The sequence below is a fragment of the Limanda limanda genome, chromosome 2 (genome assembly GCF_963576545.1).
Source record: "Limanda limanda chromosome 2, fLimLim1.1, whole genome shotgun sequence".
Taxonomy (NCBI): domain Eukaryota; kingdom Metazoa; phylum Chordata; class Actinopteri; order Pleuronectiformes; family Pleuronectidae; genus Limanda; species Limanda limanda.
Window position 1 is genome coordinate 30,174,822 of NC_083637.1, and position 17,901 is coordinate 30,192,722.

General features: G+C 41.0%; 1 protein-coding gene across 1 annotated transcript in view; it reads right to left on the reverse strand.

The window, feature by feature from the left end:
* Positions 1-577: 577 nt before the first annotated feature.
* The window catches only part of LOC133019231 (VPS10 domain-containing receptor SorCS1), a 151,670-nt gene continuing 134,346 nt past the window's right edge, over positions 578-17,901 (reverse strand). The window contains exons 16-27 of the mRNA XM_061085637.1: positions 17,067-17,200; positions 14,639-14,752; positions 13,109-13,280; positions 11,936-12,122; positions 11,191-11,324; positions 9,825-9,948; positions 8,586-8,698; positions 5,739-5,873; positions 3,083-3,182; positions 2,571-2,676; positions 1,725-1,882; positions 578-639 (exon numbers count right to left, since the gene is read on the reverse strand). Coding sequence (XP_060941620.1) covers positions 578-639; positions 1,725-1,882; positions 2,571-2,676; positions 3,083-3,182; positions 5,739-5,873; positions 8,586-8,698; positions 9,825-9,948; positions 11,191-11,324; positions 11,936-12,122; positions 13,109-13,280; positions 14,639-14,752; positions 17,067-17,200 — 1,539 coding nt within the window. The remainder of the gene's footprint in view (positions 640-1,724; positions 1,883-2,570; positions 2,677-3,082; positions 3,183-5,738; positions 5,874-8,585; positions 8,699-9,824; positions 9,949-11,190; positions 11,325-11,935; positions 12,123-13,108; positions 13,281-14,638; positions 14,753-17,066; positions 17,201-17,901) is intronic.

A 17,901-nucleotide genomic window follows, 5' to 3' on the forward strand; every position in this document is an offset into this window, starting at 1 on the left:
AATGTGTATTGTGCCATAAATCAGCTTTCCAAGAGACAATGGACCAAAAGCTTTGAAGTACCCTATTCATATTTTATAACAGTATTTATGTTAAGTATGACATTTGTTATTAAAATACACACATTTCTAACATAGACATTCATGATTTACAAAATAAATGTTTTGTTCACTTCTAATAACATATTTCACAAAAGTATATTTGTATGAATAAATAATACACTACTGCTGTTAGCTTCATAGAACAGTGAACCAATCTAAGATAAGCAAAGTCAAAACATTGTTGCTTATTTTATTTTCCCCTCACTGGTTCATGCTGCCGCTCTCTCTGGATTATGTATCTTGTATAAATAAATGGCATTTTTAAAAAGTTTCATGTAATTTTTAAAGGAAATACATAAATAAAAAAAATAACCTGTACAGAGTTTCATCTGGTTGGAACAGGGCACAGTATGTGTCAGCAGGGTCCGAGATGAACAGGTATGTATAAAGCTCAAAACCATTGTGTTCCAAATGGCAAATAAAAATAGAAAATTTAAAAAATCCATGATGCAGCTGGAGTGGTCGTCCAGTTCAGAGTTCAGAAGATGTATGTGGGGAGCTCTGTGGAGAATTTCACATGTACATGAGGTTTCATACATCCTGAGGGAAGACAGAGCAGAGAGAGAGATGTCATTATCGGAGGATATCTTGTACTTGAGTCTAAGAAAAGTTGATACTTTTAGGTGTTTTTTATAAAGCTGAAAACATTAACATCATCCACTTGACCTATTTACACATCCAGCAGACAGGAAGCAATATGAATGTTCATGTCTTTTAACCCTCCTTTTAGCTCTGTTTTGGTTCCCCAAGCTCCTACAGAGAAATATCTGTCTCTGAAGTGTGCAGCTTTTAAGTGTAAAAGAGTCAAAGAGTCAAGTTTTTCATCCAACAGCCGTGTTAAGGTTTTAGTAGAATCATCAGACATTCGAAATAACCTGGATCAAATGGATGATAGATGGTGATGAAGAATGTAAAGCAGCTTTAAAGAATGGAAACAGTGAACGAAAAACAGGAGCAAAGTCAGTAAAAGGACATCGGAATGTCAGTAACACAACAAAGTTAAGAAAATGTTGCTAATTTTAGACGACATAGACTTCGAGTCACAGCTCACCACAGTGTTCGGCTCAGTACTGGCAACAAGCACACCGTGTTTTATTGTTTATGAGAAGAGGTAGAATGTGACACTTTCTTTTCTTTTTTTCTTTTTCCCTCTAATCTCACTTTCAAGAAAATGTAGACCTAATGTGAGTATGTGCTAACAGCAGTACTGATACTGAAAAATGTAATATTCCATGGAACCACAGCACTTGTGGGTAACAACGTTCATTATGTCAGATTATTGAAGTGGAATGAGGATTTACAGAAGGGCAACTAATGATTTTTTGTTTGATATAAAAAGTCCCTCATTTGTATTTTTATAAGAATTAAAGAGCTACAGTACCGAGCAGAAAGTTGTGTTAACTGTGCTGCTTAGAGGCAACCATACTTTCCGTCATGCTCATTTTTGTTTAGCTCTGGTTCTGCCCCACACGAGACCATATCCCTTCTGAGAAACACAAAACCAAAAGCACAGGATGAGTCTTATGAACCAGTTGATATGGAATATGCAATGGGGAAATGATGAAAATAAATCTAAAATGCTGATACAGACACAAGAGCACGATGAACCAGAAGGGATGTTTTACCGATGGGCCGTGAGTTCAACTCTGTTTCCAGAATCTCCAAAGAATGCACCAAGTCCCGCTGTGAGCCGGGCGTGGCCTCTGTTGGATTGGCTGGACTCATCATTTCTTGTTCTTTTTCATTCTGCATCTGCGCATAGACGTTGAGGCCTGGGATCTTCCTTGAGAAAAGATTTACAGTGAGGCACAGAAAGGGATAAAGACGGCAGCCTGACTAAAAAAGAGTAAGAGCTCAACCAGCAGCTCACTAGTATCATGTAAGTGTCACCACCTGCAACCACACAAAGTTGTAGAACCTTTTGCCTTCCAGTGATACGATCAGGTACATTTGCATGTAAATCATCATTTACACAACGGCAAAAGTGACAAAGGTCTGTGAATCCAAAGTTTCATTCTAGCTCGACTTGTCAGTAAATCTTCACAACCCTTTGTGCCCTTTTCCCCTGAAACTGCACCTTGGCGAGGAGACATAATTTAACATTTCAGAAAGGTCAAGTGCCGACGTTCAAAGGGCTTAATATTGATAGCGGATGAAGGCTGACTGACATTTCTTTTGCAAGGAATGACCTGACCAAAGAATCTTCACAGGATCCAGCAGACGTGTGCGTGTGTGTGTGTGTGTGTGTGTGTGTGTGTGCGTGTGTTTAATGTGTGATGGGGGGTGATCCAATCCTCCACTGGGGAGCGCTCAGTATGCATGTGCAGACGTTTGACAGGCAGCTATCAGCCCTCCCCTGCAGCCGTTTGTTTACCGAGCCTTCAGAAGGCCTTGACAGCTTTCGGCGGCTCCCTATCACGTACCGCGTGACAACTTCACACTGCAGACATGACATTTCATGAACACTTTACCTCTTGAATTTGTAGATGACAAACACGGCTAAACCCACAACCACCCCGGAGAGCAGCATTAGCATGGCGGAGCCGCTGTGGTTCTCACTGGTGTCCACTAGGGGCGCTGCAGAGACAGGACGAGACAAGAGCCGCAGAATCTAAACAATACAGCAGCGATAGCACAACCTGCTGAATCATGCAACGAGCAGTATGCAGGATAATTGACACCTATGTAACGATGAATGTTTAATGTTCAGTAGTATGGACTTCTCTTACTCTTTATCTTATAAGCCCCTTTAGGACAGTAGCAGCATCCCCACTAGGAAGAGGCACACATACTTGTAACGGGGCTCACTCTCTGAATGTCTCTGTGTAGCTACATGTTGGGACACAGGGTTGGTGTTGTTAGTTGATGGGGGCAGAAATAATAAATCTGACTATTGAGTTTATCTAGGTCTCCTACATGCTTTATTTTATGTGCCATTTACTACAGGAAGTACAAAGGCCTCTCTGGGTAGAAGTAAACCAACCTGCTGATAGGTGTGCTGCGTACACAGTGACTTGGACCCCCGGCCGCAGCGTGAACTGGACAAGGTTCTGGTTCAGGGCGCTCAGCAAAACCTCCGCGAGCTGTAGGGACACAGAGGAAACAAAACCAAACGTACAGTAACTGTTGAGAAAGGTCACTGCCAAGATCATCAAACCGCCCAGACAGTCTCATCTGTCTTTGCCTCAGAGTCGTCATTTGTTAACTGACATTTCAGAGTCCTGATCAATCTCTCTACACGTTCATCCAATTTGTCAGACAGAAAAATAATCGAGCCCAAACATCACCTGCCCTTGGCAGAACCGCTGAAGGTGTACCGCTCTACATGTCTGCCTTGTCACTTTGTGAATGACTACCAACATACAGAGAGTGGACAACAATATAAGTACATCATTTGATAAAAGGGAACAAGGTAAATAAAGGGCACAGAAGAAACTTCAGCGATGGTTCACAGTCTGGGAGCTGGAACATCTCTTATCAGTTGTAAGAGGGGTAAAGAAATGATTACTAAGATAGGACGGATGAACAGGGGCTGAAATCTCAATAGCGTCCATTTAGAGACTGTTTAGATAGATGACGACGAGACAACTCCAAAAAAGTGAAATCCGAAAATCTTGATTATCCATGTTATAAGATGGGGCATGGACCTAACTAAAAAACAAAAGGACACCTGAAATGTTCATTCCCCAAACATGGTTTCTTATATTTTAGAATGTACTCATATCATGCGTTTTGGGTTTGTCATTCAGTTTTTTTATTTTGTGAGTGTAAAACTTCTTCTGAATTACAAAAGCCCAAGTCTAAAGGATCCTTCTCCCGACAGACAACCCTGCACCTGAAGAGCCTGGAATGTTCCGTTCGCATTCCTGTCGTACAATATGACACAAACAATCAAATAATATAACTGTGTGATGCATCTAAACCTTCTCTAGTCAAGCCCTGAATTCAAATGATGAGCCCTTGCAATGGACACTAAAAAAATCAAGATGCTTTTCATTATGATAGTGACATTCTCTGTGGGTTTGCCACTATTTAACATGTAAGATATATAATGTATAATATGATTTATTGATGAGTCCAGCTTCAAGTTGTTGTCACTTGTAGACCTCGATCAACACTGGAATATTATAAATAAATAAAAGTAACCATAGAATTGAAGTGACACTACTGTGATGCATTTTTTAAAATAACCTTAAAAAGATATTGTTTGTATCGGGCTGTTGTATTGAATTTCATTATTTGTAAGCACACATGACCCAAGAAAACCTTGCAGCCTCCACCAACGACCCCATCTGAGCTTACTTATTTATGTAAGAGTCTTTGTCTGTGGGACCTTTCCACTGTGATGCATAATGCATACAATGCAGCCTCACTTGATCTCTGCTTTCCAGACTGGCAAGTCACTCTCAGCACAGAAAACATCCAACTTTGATATAAATCAGAAAGATTACCCTGACCTGAAGGTAAACTATAGAAATCCAGAATCCAATCTCATGCACTCTCAGTCTATTCCCCAACATAGATTCTTCAATTCGCCCAATTATAAATCTCTCGTGTTTGTCCAATATCATAAAGCTTTTTCGTCTGTTTTTAATCTGCACGCATGAAACAAAGCAGATATGGAGCTGCATAGTGAAGACACAGACAAACAAAACAAAATCCTCAGTTTTCAGATCGTTCTGTATTTGCTTGAAAGAGGCGTCATATATCTTATCTGCCTCATTTTTCATATTAATAATGATTCGAGTAATTTCTGTCTTGGCAAAGCATGATGCTAAGTCCTCCATTCCCTCCTATATATTTCTAAACAGTTTAATTTTAGACCACGCTAATTACTTTGTCCCTAATGTATACCAGGGTCAGTAAATCTATTATACATTCAAACAAGTAGAGCTTGCTTTACACTTCTAGGATGCCAACCTTGAATAAAGATGTATCACTGCCTTGTAGGCCAGATGATTGTTCCAGCTGATCAACCCTGTGGGTTTCTTCCCGCCTGTGGGTTTCTTCCCCCCCGGCAGCAGCTCCAACATTATTATCAGACATTATCTGTTATATGAGGCTCAGAGCTGATTCAGTCAATCTTGATACGGCTGTGATTTAGTGGACTGATCACTTGTTCTTTGTCTGGCTTTTAAGGTCCCTTTGAGGCCCAAGATACCCCCCCCTCCCCCCCACAGCCCCACCTCCCCACTCCCACCTCAAGACTCCACACAGGATGCGACTCTGGAGAGTTTAAAAAAAGTCCCTCCCCTGATAACTTGTTAATACTTGTCAGGCTTATTGATGAGTCTATTGCAGATATTCCTCAGGCGTCTTCTAGAATTAGCCCCTTAGAAAAAAAGAAAAAAAGAAAAAAAATCCCCATGCTTCAGTGGATCAATGCTGACATCTCCTGGAGGAAGGGGGAACTTAAACTTTTCAGGCGGCAATTATAGGACAAACTGCTGTAAAAAAGGTTTTCGCTGATGACTCATGAAGTCGAAAAATGGGACACAATGCTTCAAACTTGTGCATGAAACTATGGTTTAAAAAGGTGAAATCCATTCATCTACACAAATAGTGTCCATGGCAGGGAAAAGGTATGACTCTTTATACACATGTTAGCAGACAAAGCAGATGGAGACGTTTGTTTGTACCTGATCCAAATGAGCAACAGTCTTCTCTGGCTTCCCCTCAGTTAACAGTTTGTCAGGCAGGAGGAAAAACTCTGCTGCGGTTGGTAAACCTGGGAGGACGGCGACCAGAAGCTTGTCCTCTCTCACGGCTGTGGCCTGGAGGGGAACATGAGGGAGAGGAATGTTAAAAGAGCTCGACAATGGGTGTCCCCCGGGCTCAGGCTCGGCTGGGTACAGAACCTCAACATGATTCTGGTACAGACAGAAATGTGTCAGTAGCAACAAGTATGAAACATGTACCAAAAAGCTGAGAGTGACTGCTCTCTCAGATTCAAAATCCTCTTTACTTTTTTCTGTGACAAGTGTCTGATTTAAATCTGAATCTAGCAAGTGTTTCGCTTCATTTTAAAATAACCCAAATCCTCTGGACTGTTTCTCGGATGGGAGCAAGTCACAGGCAGAGTACAGGAGGCTTATTCCACCAAATAAGAAACTATTCCTTTACATTAATAATAATCACAATAAAAAACAATAACAATAATTATAACAGTAACAATAATAACAACAATATATAATTATTATTAAAATTATAATAATAATATCTCAAAATGTTGTCCCCACACACCTTTATGACTTCAGTTTGATTTATACAATTGAATATCTCTGATGACATATTTCTCGATTACGAAACATTTCCAAAACCCAGACAACGCTCTGTGGATGAAATGTTCATATTCTCATTTGAATTGCCCTCGGTTATTAGCAAACACTGACAGAAACAAAGTTTTAGCAGCAGGGGCATCATGCAGGCTGCCCTATTTTATTAGGGTTGCTTGTTGGGACTGTTAGCAGCTTGAGAAGAAGACTGCGGACAAAAACACTGCCTGTCCTCCTCATGATACCCAATATATTTCTGGAATATTTTTCCCTCCATAAATTCTAGTTCCAATTTTTTGAAATGTGTCTAGGGCCTTTATTCCCTTATTTGGGAGAGAGAGAACCAGGAATTTATATTACCACTTACATTTGTGATTAGCCCTGTATATTGTAGAAAGGGTCAGGTCAAACATTCAGCTTTGTTCTTTTGACCTAACAATGTTAAAGCTGTCTGTCATAGATGAACATGGCACCTTCGAGGGGCCGGCTCAAGCCTTTGAGGGGCCAAAAGCAGAATTAGATCTGATCGCCTCTATGCCACCAATACTATTGACTGTGTCATAGTTGTGATTGACCTATGAACACACACAGTACAATGCATGCTACTGTATATATGCAGCAACGCACATCACTTCTTCAGTGGATGTTAACAATTTTATGGATTTCTTTCATAGGACCACAAATACACACAGAGAGCGAGAGCAAGCGCGAGAGATAGAGAGCGTGAGAGAGAGAAAGTGCAACAGAGCGAGAGCGAGCGCAAGAGAGAGAGAGACCCATCTCTGCAATGAAACAATGTTGCAAAACACATATCGTGTATGTTATAAGTGTGTTGAAAATGTTCAGCTCATTACAACATGGGGGGGGGGCAATTAAATAATTCGTAAGCCCTCTAGTGGCCATAGTTGCTCTAAGCAGGGGAATAGTTGGCTAATACTTATCACCAGCCCTGAAAATTAGCTTTTATGTGAAAAACACCTGAAAGACTAACAGGACTTGTTACGCTGGTGGATGTGATTACTGCACTAATGGACACGTACATTATAGCATATTAATGTGAGTTATTTAAATATGTTCCAGGTGGGTCAATAGGTCAAAATACCTGTCCTATATTTTTGACTGGCCTTTTATTTCTTCATGATAGCTACAGCCCCATCCTTTACAAGAATATCGGCATGCATGTCAGAATGGACAGTAGATTGGCTGCACTACTCCAAAATATAAATTGGCAAATCTATTTAAATGTGTTTGGAAAGCAGAACCTGTACGGAATTATTGTATGGCCCATCATACCACAATATGCTCATGTATATTATCACATTTTATGATATTCTATTCTAAAAAAAATGATGGCATCATGTGTGTATCATTTAAACACGTATGTTCAACTCTGCCTGTTTGATAGAATGATACACAGAGATCTTAATTTACTGAATATTTCCACGGACTCCTGCCGGAGCCCCTGGTTCTTCCTTTAGCTCGTGCGTGGCTGTGCTGCAGTGAAGCCTGTGAATGTGACAGTTTTAAGTTATCAGGTCATATTTTCATCTGAAAGTTTTATTTTTCAGTCTTTTTTTTATGTTCTGCCTTCCAGGCGGGGGTTGTCATGAGAAAACGATGTCAATAACAAATAACAAAACAGACAAGCTCACTGAAGACCGAGGAGCCGGGTGTATTTTTGGCATCAGTTTTGATTTTGCAGGATCAAAACGTGTGAAAATATGATGCAAGGTTCAGAGTGCTTCATCCTCGGGATCGGAAATATATTGACGTTCTAAGGATGTTGTAAAACAACATGAAGTTAATGGGGAAAAATCTGTGCCTGACGTGTCATGTATGGGTTTGAATTATGTGCCGCACATCGCAGGTCACGAAGCACTCGGCTCCGAGCCTCCCTTCAGGAGAGCCTCAAACACACATTAGACACATACTGACATTTATTCCTCTGTACACTTTAGCGTTGTTACTGTATGGCCCTGAACTCACAGACTGTGTGCAAGCCACTGCAATCAGCATGCTCTTGAACTATATTTTTACCCCCTCTTCTCCCTCATGCCTTGTCATTTATCATCATAAAAGTCAGATTTATGTGTAGAAGCCTCTGGGAGGTCACGCTGCACTCATACACCGTCAGAGGTCCAGTCAGGCGGTGACAGTATTTACCAGAGTAAAGCAATGGTTTCCATGAAAGGACTCGAGAGAGAGCTTTACCTGGATCAGAGAGTTCTTGATGACTCGGCTCACGTCCAGCCTCCATTCTGCGACATCAGGGTTGTGGTCGTCAAGGTTTGATGAAAAGGCGAGCAGATGAGATCGGAAGTATTCTGCCGAGAGGTAAATGTGTGTGAGATGCTTTTTAGTTTTCATCTGGCATGAAATGCAGGGTTCAATCTCTCGTTTCAAAATCTATTACCATCTGTTTAAAGGATAACTCTAAGTCAGTTTGTTAAAACTTTGTTCTTCAGCCTTTTTATGCCAGGATTTCAGAGCTCATTAAAGTAAATGTTAAGATTGGGGGATAAAGCAACCTTGGTACGATCTAGTCCAACAAGAGATCAAACCATCAGACAGGTTCTAAGTACCTGAAAGCTAAACTCAGCTATCCAATAACTTAGCCGGTATGTGAGGGATTGTTGGAGAACTAACAATTCAGTTGGTGATGGAAGAATTGAGTATATAACCGATGGATTGTGTAATGGCACTGATGAAGAAGTGAGTTTAATTTAAATCAAACACATCAGACTGATACTTGATCTGCTCAATGAGCTCAATGTTAAAGCCAGTGCCACTGCATCTGACTGGTTTAGTTCCAATAGTAATAAATAATATAATAAATAACAATAAAAGTCCACAGGCGCCAAAAGAAGAGAGTTCCAAAGTTGGGTGGCCCAATTCTAAAAGCACATTCTGCTTTAGTTCTGAGCCTGGAGCGAGGAAGAACCGAAAGGCCCTGATCACAGGTCTTCAGAGAGCGGCTGGGGAGGCAATGGCTCCCAAATGAAGGCTGGTGCTCAACGTGCACAGCTCTAAAAGCGATGGCAAGGGTGTTCAAATTAAAGCAAAAAGTCTGTTTACGTTGATGGGTTTTAAAAATAGACAGTTAACAGGCAGGTAGGTCAGAACTCATCCCTCTGACTTTCCTCTTCCAAATGAGTTTGTGTAATGTGCTGGTTTGTTTTTAACCTGTCTGATCATCTACTTAATTGATTATCTATTAATAACCCTTATTCATAAGAACAACCATTTCTAAAAAATCCCTTTATGGGGAGCAGGTGTTATGTTGAACATCAACAAAATTAAGACCTCATTAAAATTAAGCAGGATGGTCTTTTTCGAATGATGAGAAAAACACCTATGTGTTTATAACTGTATAGACTGTGGTGAAACATCTCTTCAGCGTGTTTACATAGCTACAGAATCCCCATGGAGATGGAGTCAGCGTGGGCTCACCGTGGACAGCGATGGTTTTCCTGTCCTGCAGAATGGTATTCCCTGCAGACACCTGCACGGTGACTGTGTTGATGCCTTCCCTGGAGAACATGCATGCTACACTACCCTCTAGGGTGATTACTGGCTGCTGGGGAGAGAGACAGAGGGGGAGAGAAGGCAGGGGAGAGGGAGAGAGTCAGAGTCAGGGGCTTCCCGAGAGAGACCCTTATCAGCGGCTGCTTAACATCCTACCACTGCTTTTATTTACACTACAGAGGTGTCAGCCTGCTGGCACACTCACAAACACACATGCATTCACAAGCATACACAGGGAACTTTGCAGCAATCCGCCCTGTGCTGCACACAGTATCACAGCCCGCAGACAGTTCCCTGTGTGACAACAGCAGCTATTTCCAGTCATTTCTCACGTCTCCATTTGTTCTTCCGATAGCTATGAAATGCTAATACTGCTGTGGTTTATTACCAGCTGACATAACTGGCTGTCCTAGTGGAAGGCCCCTGTTGGTGCTGAACAAACACATTTACACAACTGCAAATAGGAGGACAAAGAGCAAGCGGAGCAGTTCCAGTGTAGAGAGCATCTGTTGGTCCAGAGAGATGGAGGCTGAGTTTCTCCGTCTCAACACTCTGCTAGTGTGTTAGAGATTTTGGAACTCAGAAGTATTGTTTACAGTCGCAGATTACAGTTCATGATTCGCATGATTACATTATAGTTGCAGATGCACAGTACTTTCATTTAGAACAAGTAATTGCCCATTGAGAGCAAATGGTTATAGAGCTACATTACATTTGGAGGGTAAAGGCCCAACTTTTTGAAGGTGCTCTCACACAACCCCAGCAGTAACAGGAGAACTAATGAGCATGAACATTAAATCTTAGCTGAAATTACAATATTAAAAGCTTACAGCATAATAAGGATGTTAGGGCAGCGGAGGGAAACATCAGGAATCACCTGGGTTTTGGATGCTGCATCACTGGCACTAAGCTGTTGTTGGTAAGTACCAACAGCATTCAATGGCTGCTCATTAAACTGCACTGTGTTGTGAAATGTAGCTGGGGCAGCTTTGGAGTTGTTGATGGAGCCAACTGAAGGTGTGTTTGAAAGTGTTTTGTGGACTCACCCAGCCCTCCATCAGCATAGTGGTGAGAAGATAATGAGTGCATTTACATTTTTATATCCATTAAGCCTGTTAGTTGGTATATCTTGTTATGTGAAAAAGCTTTGCAGTTTGTAATTACAGCTGATTAATGAAACCACATCTTTTTGCAACCTGGACACACAAATGTAGCTCAACAAAAAGAGTCAGCAACCTACTTAAAAGCCAACTGGTGACAGAGAAGCGGGAAAGTCCTGAGTATACATTACCTCGGTGTTATTTCCGATCCACCAGATGTAGGTGACCGTTCCCACTTGGCTTGGCCAGAGAACAGCAGTCAGGTTCACCTCCTTATTCCTCACCGCCACAAAGGGAGCTGAGAGATGGATATACTCCAGCTGACCTACTCAGGCACACACACAGTATACATCAACAAACTGCAGCACAATGTGCAAAAAGGAACGTAAAAATGTGGAAAACAACATTAGCGTTTTTCACGAAGAGAGAGAAATGAGAGTGGGTTTATAGGTTGGTGCAGAGTAGGGGGAGAGGGGTTGGAGAGTTTGTTCAGAATTCGCCCCTGCACTGGGACCACTGGCTGCCATCTGTGTGTTATTTTTCATTTGTGGCACTCCTGGGCCTGTGGTGGCTCTATTTGCACGGTTGGCACATAGGATTGACAGATTGGTGGGGGCAGCAGTGCTCCCTGATCAATAAGTCAGCTCTGTTGCATCTGTCACCCTGTGAATTCACCAGGGGTGGTCAGCCCGGTTACATACGGGGCTGCTTAGGCTTCAGTGCGCTGAGTGGCTGCGAAGCGTAAGTTGACTTGAGTGGAAGTGTAATGGGATTTGTTCTACCTCACTTGTTTGTTTGGTTATGGTAGGGGAGCGTGTACTGCTGTAGTAGGAAGTGGAAAGCATAATGAGCTGGAACCAGGAGCGCAAGAAAACTGAAAGATGTCTTTTCTAAATAAATACACAATCCAAATAAATAATACAAAACTCCTCTCACATGTTACATGTAGGTACAGCATGGCGGTCTCCGAACCCAGATTGTTCTCCCCGGTGGCGATCACCCGGTAGATTCCCACCGCCCTGTAGATGTGTTTGATGCCATCCTCGATGGAGCTCACGTTGGAGTAGGTCAGAGCGTGGCCGTCTCCGAAGTCCAGGTTGATGCTTGTCCTCGCTCCGTCTCCCTGTGCAGACAAACAGTTTCAGGTTGGAAGTTAAGACTTTGCCCAAACCAGCTGCAGGACACACGACACTTGCAGGGATAAAGTCTTTGGTTGTTCCTGCAGGTCATGAATTCATGCACAGTTGAGAGTTTGAAAGCTAACTTTCTGTAAATGTCAACAAATTAATTTAATTTCAAATGTAATAATATTTTCAGTCACAGTTTGCTATAAATATAACTTTTTAATTTGAATGATTTCCTTATTCAATTTAAGTGATAAAAAAAAGATTAAACTTGAAGACTTAAATTTGAAATGAAAACTTTTTTTTAAATTAGTTTTCAACAAATACAGTTGATGTTATAAATTAAAACAAATAGTTCTGCTACCGTCCTGTTGACTGTAAAGACCAGAAAACATCTAAAGGGAATTGTTCAACTATTACAATTTATCCTGGATCTTTTTTTAAATTTTCTAATATTAGTATACAAACATATATTATAAGTGCCTTGCATGAATATCACGTGGTCAGGGCTCAGCGCAGTCTCCACAAAAAACATCCAGACATTTAAAAAAAGTATAATTTTAGGTACTGATAGGACAGACTTAAGCATGAAAGGGGAGAGAGAGAGAGAGAGAGCGAGAGAGAGCGAGAGTAAGTCACATAGCTAGAGTCCAACCTGCTGCAGAGGACTCAAGCCAAAGTACACCTGACATTTTCTTAAGTGTGATGAAGCAGCAGGCATAGCTGCCAACACCAGGCACACATACATATATGTCTTGTGTAAGCCTGGATTTTCACTTAGCAGGAGATCTACAAGGGAAAGTGACTGAGGGTCTAGTGTCAGAGCAACTTCTGCTGGGAAAGTCTGATTAAAGGCAAAACTGAATTCTAAAAAGAAAAAAAAATGAAAAAAACATGAGGGAGTGAGTCAAATAGAAAATACAACTAATTCTGTCATTACCCATGTTTGCCTTCAGAAAAGAGTGAGAGGAGGTATACATCTTACCTCCTCCAGAAACACGAGGAAGGTGACATTGGTGCCCAAGGTGGCCGTCAGTGTGCCCTCGCTGGTGACCAGGTGGAGACCTTTGGGAGCTTGGATGGGACACTGTCGCCTCCTGGCCGTGTACTCCACACTGACTCCAGCTGTGCAGTTATTGGACACCACTTTCCTGTAGCTGAGGTCGGGAAAACACCAATGGATAATTACTGAGACGCATGAGGAGGCACAAACCCAGGTTTTCTGCTCGATGTCTTTCAGGAGTACATTAAGTGCTCGTATTCATTCAACCTTGTTTAGAGTAAAACTGTAGGAAACAGTAGCAGCATTCTGCACCTGATTCTGTGTTATAAATGGTGCAAGAGATTTATCTCCTCTGCAGCAATCATCCATACAGCGCCGCAGATATGCTCTCACATGAAAGCGTTAAGCACGGCTGTGGCTATTTATAGCACCTGTACCACGGACTCTTCACACATGCTGAACATACCACATAGCATAATCAAAGTAATATGTCAAACAACATCATCAAACCTCACAAGCATGAGCAATGATGTATCTAGAGAGATGACATTGAAAAAAGACTTCAAAAAGTTATTCACAATCCAGGATCAAATCAAAAGGTCATTAAAACTAAAAAACAAAAAAGCATAAGCATAAAACTCATGATATTTAAAATGAAAAAAAAGATTGTAAAGTATTCTGTGAAATAATTAAGTGAGATTGGAAAACAAGATTATGGTCACTTTAATAAATGATTGTCTGTTTAAATTGATAAAGATGCCTTGGACTGTTTGTTTGTCTAAATTCTACATTCAGACGTAAAAAAATTAAATTAGATGAATTATTGTCATTTATTACCCGACTAAGTGACTTTTGTTCCTGGACCAGTAATAGATTCATTTAGAAAAGATAATATCGAGGCCACTTTCACTTTCTCCTCGAAGGTAAGAAACGATCACTCTGATGGATGCAGTTTGTGTGTGTGTGTGTGTGGGGGGGTGTAAACAGGAACACAAACAGGTTGTTCTTTGACAGCAAATCTAAAATGTGGAGGGACTGTCAATGTTCCAGACGCTTTAACATAGGCTGAACCTGACCAAGCTACATTTCTCTCACGTGGGTAGGTTTTCCATAAAATGGCTTCAAGCTATTTCTGATATTATTGTATTCTTTATACGTGGGGCTTTCAACTGAAGTGGAGTCATCAGCTGATTCGCTACACAGATTAAACATGAATTGGTCACCATTTTCGAGTCTGGCTAAATGTCTGCAAGCTCATTCGCAGATTGATGTTCGTACAAGGTGGGGGAAGGGATGCCTGAGTAATGACCCGCACATCGTTGTTGTTATTTCTGGCAATTCAAAACTATGACTTGAACACACTATTCCTCCTACAGCAGATCACATCACTCTCGGTGGTTTATACCCTGACCTATAAAACATGAATGCACTATTCATTTCACCCAGTGCCTGAAAGTCACAATTGAGACTGAGTGCTGATTGTAGTCTGCTCCGGTCCGGGCCTGTGTTTACCCAGTGCTGTTAAGGAAAGTCATCCCTGATGTGCAACTCCTGGACATCGATGATGGATGGAACCAAAAGGCTGGGCTGCAATTTCCATTGGACCGTCTCTCGTAGCCATAATCACTGTAATGATCCGAGCAGACAAAAAAACAGACACGGTTATTCAATCAGGAACCAGAAAACAAAAGCAGAGAGGACACTGATGCAAACATCCCGGAGGCTCTGCTTGGAAAAGTTCACTCCTAAACTGAGACACAATCTACTTCAAGTGTAGCACATACTTATAAAGCAGCTGATGCTACTCAGAGACGGATCGATCAGGAAAATAGCATATCCAGAGGTGATTCAACAAGTGTCATGTTCAAATTCTAATACATAATTTTACATAAGCTACACGTTGTTTTACAGCAACTGCTCTGCGCCTCTTCGGTGCTTTTGAAACTGCAAGTTGTTTGTCCTACAAATTAAATGGCAGAGCAGCGCTATGTCCCCAAAATGATCGGGACAAATTGCCCCAATTAGTGCGACATGCACACAGATGCAAAAGTGTTGTGATTGTAAATGTAAGCTATTAGGCCTGGTGATTTATGGTTTGGATGGTGTTTATTCCAGGAGCTGCTTCACTCAAGAGACCTGTAGACTTGGGACAAAAGCATGAGAGAAAAAAAGAAGAAACAGTAATACTCTGGATGTTTCAAAGAGAGAAGGATGTGGAACAAACATTGTCTGTATCAGAACAAAATACAAAGCTGTGGAATAATCTTTGTGCTTTTGAATACTTTTCCTTTCAAACTGTGAACGGTGACACACATTTAGGTGACTGAATATGTCAAGTTGAATAAACACACACACGTGCACACACACACAAAGTTAAGCGTTTGAGCGTTTGACTGGTTTTACATTCAGCAGGTGCAGCACAGCCTCCGAGAGATTCTGTCGAAGCTGCTCTGTAATTATAATCTGGAGGATATTATCCGTGGTGGATAAGGAGATTTAGAACCTGTTAAACACACACACTCACACACACACACACACACACACACACACACACAGCACAACTGATTGGTTGTTTTTATTTCATAACATCCCTTATTAACGTGTCATTCATGTCTTCTTTCATTTTATTTAGATATTGTTTGTTTATAAAAGTATGTTCACATGGACACCAATGTTTTCTTTTTTAATCTGTTTAAGGCAATAGTCTGAATATGACACTGCCATGTAAACAGCATCTTCGAGTCTTTCTCGGAATAAGCTAAAAATGAATTAAGACATGTGGAATATGCCGATCTGAGTCGTATCATGTAGACATTTAATAATCTTAATCACATTACTACAGCCTATTGAAGTTTTCACAGCATCGACACATGTATGGCAGTTACCGAGTGACCTGGGTGTAAACAATATGAAAAAATGAAAGGGAGTTGTACCTTTGGCCAAATTGGATAGAAAACCCCCAAAATTGTATTTTGTAGTATTGTACATGAAACTATCTCAGGTTGTAATTAGATGTAATGGCTTAGTCATAATTAACGTCTATTATGATACTCATGTAAACATCATTATCGGAATATGTGTTATTCAGAAAACAGTCAATAATATTGGTGTCCAAGTAAACCAGGTCTATGATTGATAATGATGTATGACAATCGTATTGTCACTGTAGGAATATAAAAGGATTCACTTTAATAGGACAGAAATATACAATTTGTTTATAGCATGTGGATGGGTGTGTTTCCATAATGAATGCACTTCTCAGATTTCGCCACTTCTTACATAACATAACATTGTTTGACACTCAGTGTTTTGTGGTAAATCCGTGCACCATTTTAATCCAGTGTATCTTTCCTCCTCTAACCCTAACAGCATCATCAGCAAACAGCTGTGTGTGCAAAATTTCCTCATAACTCCTATAGGCTCAGTGGATATAGACTCTGCCCATGGTCCTGTGCCCACTCCCTCTCCACTTCCTGCCTTTTACCGTTTTCAAAACCTTCTTCACTTTGTGAAACAACCTCCAAGCAACCTGCACTAAATAAAATAAAGCTTTGAAAAGGACTCATGCCAGTGCTCACCTCCCCACGGGAAAATGTGCCACCAGAACAAGTTCCCCCCAAAGACTATAAAAAATAAACCTAACTCTTACCCTGGATTGCCCAATTTAACATAATGCAGCAAAATGGATCTTGTTGACACCCACAAATATTTCAAAACCTTTTCGCCAGTTTGTCAAAGACTTTTGTTTTATAAGTTTGCAGTGTGAACACCCAAGCAAAAATAACCTCTATAAAAATTTTTAAAAATGGCAAATAAAAAAAAAAAGGTTAAGAGCAGCACTCAGACCAGGACTTTGTTCTGTAAAATTTGATGGAATGTTCCATTAACAGCCGCAGAGAGGTCATGAAAATGGGAAAGAAAGAAAGAAAAGTACACTCACCACTCAAAGTCAGCCTCTGTGCATTCGCAGAGTCCCGACGTCATTGACACCGAGTACATCTTCCCCATAACACACCTGGACGTGGGCTTTAGTTTCCGGTAGATTCTTTTCACTCCCATGAGGCACGGCTCACCCTGCGGGCCCCGTTTTAAAAAATAAAAGAGAGGAAAGTCATACAGAGAGAGTAAAAAAATAAATAACTGCTTTTGTTACACTTGCCACCATAAATAATTTACACAATGCAACCAACCAAGTGTGCATCCCTCTGTGTGAAAAGCAACGCAGCCTAGCTTTGCTCCAGCTCGTTCCGCATTCCTGTTCAGAGAATATTTACGGCTTCGTACTGTGTGGTTAGCTAAACTCGACAAAATGTTCATCGCAAGTGTCACACTGGAGCATTTGTGGCTTGAGTTTTTTTTTGGAGGATTTCTTTTTGGTAATATTGTGATGAATGATTAACAAGGAGCTTCAGTTGCAAAAGCTGCCTGAACCCAATCCATTTTTAGCCATGTATCTATGCGCAGGAAGTGAATATGAAATCAGTTGGAGGGAAAAAAAAGATGAGATGGATTACACCATCCTGTTTCACTGCCTCCTCCAGCCTACATGGCTGCTCTGCTTTTATTATAGGGACATTCTCTCTTTGTGCATTAGGTGTCAGTAGTGAGATGCTTTAAAAAAATCTGCTTGTATCCATAAATAGACTTCCAGCTCCTGCAAATACCCTTAATTTTCCCAGTGGCCTTAAAACACAATCGCTGTCCTCTGCTTTTAGGTGGTGTTCAGTTTCTTTCTGCAGCTAACAAGCATCTCAACATTTAGGCAGGTTAAGCCT